This window comes from Phoca vitulina, unplaced genomic scaffold (assembly GCF_004348235.1).
Source record: "Phoca vitulina isolate PV1807 unplaced genomic scaffold, GSC_HSeal_1.0 scaffold1, whole genome shotgun sequence".
In the NCBI taxonomy this organism is placed as follows: Eukaryota; Metazoa; Chordata; class Mammalia; order Carnivora; family Phocidae; genus Phoca; species Phoca vitulina.
The window spans coordinates 44,294,175-44,303,465 of NW_022589704.1; the positions used below are offsets into that span (position 1 = coordinate 44,294,175).

Consider the following 9,291-nt stretch of genomic DNA (forward strand, 5'->3'; position numbering starts at 1 on the left):
TAGACCAGAGCGACTCCACTCCAATCCATTCATGCACTTTGATTGGCCTTTTCTTAGGTGTAGGCTTGGGATTCTGTCACTCTAAGGACCCCATTCTCACTGTATTCTATATCAATATCATTTCCAGGGAACACAACTCTAAACAAAGTGAACAATGACCCTTGGGAACCCTGGGCAACGCTGTGAGCCTTAGGGGTGAGCACAAAGTATTTGAAAACATTATTTTATTTTTATTTTTTTTTGACACAAATTCAAGATTTTATTAAAAATTATTTGTTATTTAACATAATATCTCGATGGTTACAGCTTTTAACAAGCTTTTAACAAGGCAAAATAATGGGTTATATGAATAAACAGAAGAGTGAACGGTGTTAGCTGTGACATTTAAATGATCACATGGTTTTAATTATTCTTTTGATAACATGCAACTTTGTGAACATCTATTCAAGGGACTGAACTCCATGCCTACTATGGAATTTGCAGTTGAATTAGAGCTTTGTTTCCTGCCTTTGGCATTTTTAAGCAAACAAATGGAAATGGTTTTAAGAATTTATAAAAATCTACCACCTACCAAAAGCATTTAAAAGGTAAAGTGATAAGTTCTAGAAAGAGAAAAAAACAACACACACACATGTATTTATTTGTGGGATAAACAGTAGCAGAGAAGAGAAGTCATAATGAGGGAAGCAACCAGAAGTTCAGCCCATGCCAACCCTTTATTTGTTCTTGGCTGTCAGGGGTTTCCGGCTGATCTTTTTCGATTTGTCATTATTTTTCTTCGGTGGTTCTGGGTTTGCTTGCATGTGTCTGCCGTAGAGGTATTTGTACGTCTCAGAACGGATATATTCAAAAACATGGGACACGCCAAGCTGCAATTGGTCAGCAATTGGGGTAACCCAGGGATTGTTCTCTGCTTTGAACACTTGCTTCTGACCAGTTAAATCCAAGTTTCCTAGTTCTGGGGGCAGAACGGTCAGGCGATTCCCCTGAATGTGGAGTTCCTTAAGCTGAGTAAGCTCCCCGATTTCTTTAGGCAGTGAGATCAGGTCGTTATCCCTAAGGCTGAGTATCTGCAACTTTGTGAGCTTCCCAATATCTGGCGGCAGGATTTCAAAATCGTTGTCACTTAGATAGAGTGCACGCAGGGTGGTAAGTTAGAAGAAGTTTCCGGGAAGAGAATTTTCATTCAAGTTGTTGTAAGTCAAATCAAGGACCTCAAGAGCTGGGAGGGAGCCAAATCCTCGAGGCAAAGTGTTTAGTCTATTCATGCCCAGGTTCAGGTGTTTGAGCTTTTGAAGGCTGCTGATCTGTGTGGGCAGCTCCTCAATCTGGTTATTAAAAAAGTTGAGCACTTCCAAATTCTTCAGTTCTGCTATGTTTGGTGGCACCGTTGTTAGCTTGTTGTGGCTGAGGACCAGCTGCGTGATGTGGGCTAAAGAGAACAAGCCGTTGACATCCAGCATGTTGGAGATGCCCTGGTCACTCACGTCCACTTCCGGCTGGTTCTTCTCCCGGCTCTCCTCCACCAACTTTTTCAGAGACTTGGACATATTCGTGGAGGGCAGCGCCTAACAAGCTGGGCGAGGGAAGTACAGGTTTCCGTAGGGTGCACCTCAGTGGCAAGAGATGCACTCGGTCAGTGCAAAACGCCTGAAAACATTATTTTAAAAGAGCAATAGCTCCTTAACTATTCAGCTAATGAGTTTTGCCCTCCTGCTTTTTCATATGGGATGGATCCTGGAAAGGAGAAACATAGTGCTAGAAGCAGAGTAAGATTAGGGGATCGCTTCTTACTAGCCTCCTGTGTCTTTCAGTCCTGTCTGATTGCTTCATCTCCTGTGTATCTTTAGAGATAAGAAAAAATCTGGGAAGCGGGGATAACTTTGGATTTGTCCTCAGACTAGTCATTCAGCTCCTGGTTAGGTGTCCTTGGTCTGTGGGTTCATAGCAAAGATCCCCAGACTGACAGTCACATCTGAGTTTCTCTAGTACTGGATTTTTCATTCTTTGGGTTAACTCAGTGACTCTGAACATTAAGAGGATCAAATAAAATGAGGGATGTGCAATATTATATGCTATATTAAGAGTTGGAATTAATCCTGACCATTTGTAGGCTTTGCTTCCTCTATAAGACTGGCACTCTTTGTAAAAGATAGAGTTTGCTGTTCTAGGCCCATGAATTGGGTGCTTGGGTAGGGTGATGAGACTGGGATGGAGAAACGATCAGCCACACTGTTCTACCTTCTCAGCCCAGGCCTACAATTTGGTGGTGGTGCATCAGGTGACTCAAAGGGCTCCTTTCACTTTACCTTTCATTGGGCTCCATGAGTCACCTTTGCCTCTTTCTCTGTGATCCCATCCCTTTGATATCTTTTTGCTTGCAGACACTCCCCATGCAAGTCTGTGGCTTTGATCAAGATGACATGGATATGCATGAAGATGAGGACCTTCTTGGTATCCTTGATTATTCTGGCTTCAAAGCATTGGATGAGGGTCCAAGGCAATCTGTAGAACCACTGCACTTGGGGAGCAAAGTGTAGGATTCACTTATGTTGCATGAACTATAGGTGTCTCTGGAGATTTTCAAGCACAAGGAAAATCACAAGGCAGTGCCTCAACCCTGATCATCAGACTGTGTGCACATCCTGCATGACATCAAGCATGGCCAGAAGGAACACATTAAGGTTGCCTTCCCCAGATTAGGGAAAGAGCGACACCATGCTTGACAGTGTTTCTATAAACATTATCTTGTGCTCAGAGAGAGGATCCTTGTACGTTTTCTCCAGGATGGCAACAGTGTGCTCACAGTGCTTGATGAGCCTCAAGAATCAAGAAGGTGGGGCCCGGATCAGGGTGTGTGTGTGTGTGTGTGTGTGTGTGTGTGTGTGTGTTTGTGTGTATAGGACATGATTGAGGATAATGGGAACATTCCCGTTCCTTCCAACCAGCTGGGTCATTCTCCCTTTTTATTCTTTCTTCCTCCTTATTTACCAAAGTCTAAACTATTTTCTCACTTTATGCCTCATTTTCCCACAGGCAGAGAGGCTGTACCATGAACACTTTGGCCATTGATAGCAGGATAATACTTTAACCTAGCAATGTGTCATCAAATTGGGCAACTTGAAGACTTGGAAAGAGGGGCTTTCCTTCCCTGGTGTGCCTACTCCAGAGGGAGACCTATTGGTCATGTTTAAAATTTGCTTTCCAGACAGATTTCCACCACAGACATGGTGGATTCTTAAGTGAATTTACCCTAATCTTAGGTTGTGCTCTGAGCCCGCCCAGGATCCAACACACCAATATTGCCTACCATACAAACTCCCACCTAGTGTGTACATAGCTCTGGGTTCAGTGATACTGAAGACCATGTCTAAAATGCAAAAGGCCACAGTTTTCAGGAAAAATGTCCTGTCCCTCACCTACTTCAGAGCTGGGCTGTCTCGGTATGTGGATGGGGAAGTGGAGAGGAGGTAGGGAGAGCTGGCCCAGGCCAGGACTCAGCTTTATGCCTCAAGCTTGGAATCCATTTCACACTTCAGTAGTGGAAAGTGACCTGAGTGCTGCATGGCAATATGTACAAATTGCTTTTCCAGGTCTTCTTTTGCTTCCCAGACTGTTCTCCCTCTCTTTGTCTTCTTCCTGACAAGAAAGAGGAAGGGAGACAATGGATATTGCTTTACTACGCTCATTCCACTTTGAGTACACAGAATCCTATAGTCAGGTAGCCAACATTACTATATGTACATACTCATGCACCTGTACCTCTCACACAGCTCTTCTCACCTTCTGTGGGGTGAGAGAGGAAGTGAGGTTCTTCAACCTATAAAAAAAGGCCATTGAGAACTATTCACCTTTCATTTGATCCAGGAGGGTGAGCAAGACCCAGCAGCCTCTCTGCTGCCTACTCCTCTGTCTACATACCTCTAAGCTTGCAGGGTGAGCAAAACCAAAGTAAACTTCCTTCCCAGCCTCTGGTCACCTCTGAGAAGCCACAGCAGGCCCTCCTTCCTTCCTCTAAGCCCAAACTGCGGAGATTCCCTAAACAATACTCCAAACATAGCACCAGCAGAAGGGAGCCCTTTGGTATTAGAGGAGCAAATATGTTTGGAAAGAATAAAAACCTTTGGTTGTGAGAAACAGAACAGAGACCATCCTTCTCAGAGGATGTGGTAACATGTGGACTGATTAATTTTCTCTAATTGTACAGAAAAAGTTCTTTATTTTTAACAGTTCTGTGATAAAAATTTTCCTTCTCAGAAGAGATGGAAAACTACCTTGCTGGCTTGATGGAATGCATCCTTAAAGACAAGCCTGGGACCATGGAGAGGGTGGCCTGAGGAACATGGTCTCCTCCCCCCATGCTGGCAGGGCATGACTGAGGACACAGGGGCGATCCAGGCACAGTGGCTGATCCATGATTCTGACAATTTTGTGGTGGTGCCTAGAGATATGAAAACTAAATACTAGTATTCTACTGGGTCATGTTCTGGATGAAAGAAAATACCTTCATGGACATTGTTTTATAAGTTGACATTTTAATAGAGACAATAGACAAAATCATGAAGCAATGTTAAATTTATTGTAGTTTATGTGTACCATGTGTATATAAGACAATATCTTTTTTTTAAACAAATAGAAACTATAGTATTTATAGGTAAAGGGCTTTGATATGTGTGGCCTGCCCTTTAATGTTTGAAGAAATATATTTCTCTATCCATCTATCTGTACATAGAGAGAAAGAGTGTGAGTGAGCAAGGGAGTCCAAGGGACAAATGGATAAAAGAGGGCAGATCTGGTCATAGGTATACTCATGCAACTCTTCTTTAGGTTTTATATTATTCCCAAATTAAAACAACAAGTTGACTCTGTCTTCCTCTCATCAAGAGGCATACATCATATTTTAATATTTTATTATGAAAAATTTTAAACATGCACATCAGAGAAAAAATATAATGAATTCTTATGACCCACCTCCTACTTTAAAATTATTGTCATTTTGTATTTGTGACAATACCTTTAAAAAAAACATAGAGAAACCATCTAGTTGAAATTCATGTCCTCCATCTCTTGGAGGGAGGGCTAAGCCTCACCTGGACCAAGCTCTCTGACCCTCTAGGGCTCTCCCAGTCCTTCACCACTTGAGGAACACACTTTTCACAGCAGATTGCCATGACCTTGTTGCCTGGCACTCAGCTTCCAAGGCTCTGGGCATGGATTTGCCTTGTTCTCTAGTCAGCTCCCAGGTCTATTTTTAACGAATTTCCTCCACATAACATGCAAGGAAGTCATCTGACAGGAGTAATTTCAGTGCACAATAGTATAATCCTTTTGTCACCTGCTAACTGCAAGCATACAAAAAAAAAAAAAAAAAAAAGAGCAAGCAACTGGAAATGTTGATAAGAAAATGGTCAGTCCTGAAACACATCTAAAATAAGAATTTGGGATTCCAGTTGAGCAGCATTGATGGAACACATATTATATTTTATCTTTTTTCTTTTCTAACATACCACTAAAATAAACAAATACTAAGAGGCTGGTAAGAGTGGAAGAAGATGGAAGAGATTTCACCAATTTGGGGAGATGGAAGTTAGATTGGTGTTTGGTAACAAACTTAACAGAATGAGTTACCTGCTTAAGTGCCTGCAGGGAGGGATTCAAGAAGCAAATCATACCATTCTGCAAATATTAGTAGACTCAGGATTTGCAGGCCCCAGAGAAGGAAAAATGTGGGGTAAGGTGCGAATTGGTACTGAGGGATTCCAAGAAAGTCTGTGTGATCTCATCCCTTGCAGTTTGCAGCCTGTGCCTTGAGCAGCCAAATTGCCTTCTTCATCTCTACCCTCTCCTTATCAGCCCTCTTTACCCATGCCCATTTTACCAGTGGAAGTAGGATCTTTAGTGCCCTTAAATTTAATCAGATTAGAGAACCAATTCCAGAAAATCCAGGATGGATTCAGAGAACTCAACTTAAATTCTATTCCTCTAGGACCATGTCTGGTACTAAATTCTGTATCATTCAGCATTTATCCAGAGAAGCGTAACTAGTAGTATGTATATTTATGTATGTATATTGATATACATATATAGAGAGAGACTTTTACAGGAAATTAGCTTATACAACTATATGAGCAGGCTAAACATGTCTAAAATTTGTGTAGGGCAGAAATGGAAGATCGTGAGCAGACTGGAGCTCCTAGGCATGAACAGAAAGAAGCTCACTCTCTACAGGAAGTTGGGAATAGAAGAATATGAGTAGGGTTTGAGCTAAAGCTTGTAACTTGTAATCACAGAAATCCTCAACTATGTCACTTGACCAAACAGTTCTAAATTGGGAAGTATATGCAGAAAGCCAGTGTCAGGTAAGCAGCCCCTATTAACATGGTAAGCATTATCTTTTGACTCTGTAACTGGGATCTCCTAGATTTTATTTTATGGATATCTCCCATTACAATGATGAATTCAACTTAGAGGAATGAAAGCAGGTGGGAAGGAACATTCCTTCAAGATCCTTAATTCTTTCTCTGGAATGAATAAATGACCCAATAGCTTGTCCAGGCCTAGTTATAGGAGATAAAATTTTTGACAATAATGACTACTTTTTATCAAACACCTACTGTATACCATCTAACATTACTCACATTTTTCCATGACTTTTGAGAAGAGGCGCTGCTTGCTTTAGTTCCTGACTATCTTCAAAGGTATTTGTACATACACTTACCACATGACCCAACAATCTTACTCCTAGGTCTTTACCCAGGAGACATGGAAACAAATGTTCATACAAAAAACCTGCTCAGAAGTCAGATTTAGTGCCCATTATAAAATAGTTGGGTTCACTAAATGTGAGGTTCCTCTCCTGTAGAACAACCTACTGCATGTGTAGGTGACATCTAGCTTTCTTGGCATCACCCTGTGTATCAGGACTCAGGAAACTGGGGCAAGTACTGATATTCTGGTACTGTTATTGCTGTGAGTAATAAATTGTCCTTTGCTCTGACTCAGGAGTCTCATGTCTTCTGTTGGCATCCATCACAAACTTGTTAACTTGAAAGTAGGGTAAAATCTCAGATTCTTTAAAGTTCTAGATAAAGTATTATCCAGGCATGATCAGTAATTATTATAATAACCCCATGAGGGAAGAATTACTTTTTGGATTCTGAAACTGAGATTTAAGGAGGTAAAATGTACAGAGGTCACCAGTTCTAAGTGGCAAGAGAAGGTAATAGTAGGTAAGAGCTTTGTATCTAGCCTTGGACTTTCTGGGTTTAAGTCCTGACTCCATCACCAAATAGCTTTTATAGGAGGGGGATATGGTTAGGAATGCTACAGGCTCAGTTGTCTTGCTCTGTAATCTTGAGCATAAAGGCTAATGAGGAAATATGATTTAATACATTTAATATGAATATGTAAATTATCATGATGTCTGTTGTCATTTGTAGGTCTTCTTATAGAAAGACTGGAACTACCTGATTTTTTTTACTATTTAGCTCTGAAGTTTTGCAATCAAGTGTTTTAACTTTTTCTTTTAAGATTTTATATATTTATTTGAGAGAGAGAGAGAGTGAGAGAGAGCACAAGCAGGGGGAGCTGCAGGCAGAGGGAGAGGGAGAAGCAGACTCCCCGCTGAGCAGGGAGCCGGATGTGGGACTTGATCTCAAGACCCTAGGATCATGACCTGAGCTGAAAGCAGTCAATTAACCGACTGAGCCACCCAGTCGCCCAAGTGTTTTAACTTTTTACACTGTGCTTCCTTTCTTATTTGTCTCTAAAATTCAAAGGTGGACCAGGAAATCCTATGACAAGTGAAATCTATGAGCTAGGAGTGTTGCAATGGATCTGCCCTTTCTACCCCTCTAACCCTTCAGTTAGGGAAAAGTGGTAATAAAATAGGATCCATTTGCTCTTGGTTGGGGGATATACAAGATGATAATACTGTTTCTGAGGATGTAATGCCAGTGGTTCTGTTGGATTCCTGACTGATGCTGGGGTCTCAGAGGAAGTCTTTCTTTTCTAAACTACATTGGCCCACATCAAGTAAGAATCAACTTAACGTCCCTGAAGTCAACAAAACAAAATTTACATAAGGCAAGATCAAGTCATCAGTTTGAATTTAAATAATTTGTTTTATTTGATATGAAGATTAAGTGATCTAAATGTATGTTTATTCCACATACCTATTACAGCACCTAGTGTGTAGTGGGAGCTCAAAAAATTTTTGTCAAATAATTAATGAATGAATATTGATGTACAGGGATATCTTTGCTAAGTGGAAAAATGTAGGCTAAAGAACTGTTTGATCTCCTCATAACTATGCATTTTATATTTATTTTATCTAGCTATCCATCATTTGTATCATCTATCTTTTTATGATATTCAAAGTAAAAAGACCAAAAAGTTTTGCCTCAAATAGATTTTTCTGGGAGATGAGATTAGGTAGGCCTTTAACTTTCTACTTCAAATGCTTATACTTTTGGTGGGAGTGTAGGGGAAATGCATTTTTTTAAAAAATTTTTTTTATTTGAGAGAGAGAGAGAATGAGAGAGAGCACATGAGAGGGAGAAATAGACTCACTGCCGAGCAGGGAGCCCGATGCGGAACTCGAACCAGGGACTCCAGGATCATGACCTGAGCCGAAGGCAGTCGCTTAACCAACTGAGCCACCCAGGTGCCCGGGAAATGCATTTTTAATAAAATTTTTAAAAAGAAGAAGGAAAAAAATAGAGCCATGCCCTCTCTTCATGAAGCCTGAATGGAAATGGATAATGGGTTGGCTAAAAGTAATGGGAAGGCAATTTTCTAGGTTGATGGGTAGAGAGAGAGGTCTCCTTCCTCCCTTCTTCCTTTCTCCATTTTCCTTTCTCTCATCCTGCCTTTTGAGAGGCTTCCAGCAAAGGCTGGTTCTCAACAGGGTTGGTGGGGAGTGGGAAGGAGGGCTATTTAACCAAGATCCAGAAGTGATTATTTCCAACAGTTAACTGAAAGCCTTACCCTTCCTTCCTTCCAGCATTTCACTCCTAATAAACTCTATCAGATCTTTGAAGTGGCAAAATAATTCTGAGAAACTCAGTTTCTTCCAAAAAGTACAAGAATTAATATTTTTTTCCTTTATCCACTGTCCTTTCTTTTATTTGCAGGTTTTTTGTCATCATTGCAGACAATAGGTCAGATAATAGGAATTTAAAATCTACTTTAGGTGTGGGTCATTAAGGCCTTAATAAATTCCAGCAACAATTACATTAGTACAACTGATTCTAAAAATTGCTAGAGTCAAATAAATACTTGTATGTTGTT

General features: G+C 40.7%; 1 protein-coding gene across 1 annotated transcript; it reads right to left on the reverse strand.

Moving 5' to 3' along the window:
* Positions 1-245: 245 nt before the first annotated feature.
* LOC116640807 (ras suppressor protein 1-like) lies at positions 246-1,596 on the reverse strand. The gene is given in 1 exon segment (XM_032418105.1): positions 246-1,596. A coding segment is annotated over 1 exon segment (834 nt). The 5' UTR covers positions 1,551-1,596; the 3' UTR covers positions 246-716.
* Between the last annotated feature and the right edge of the window lie 7,695 nt (positions 1,597-9,291).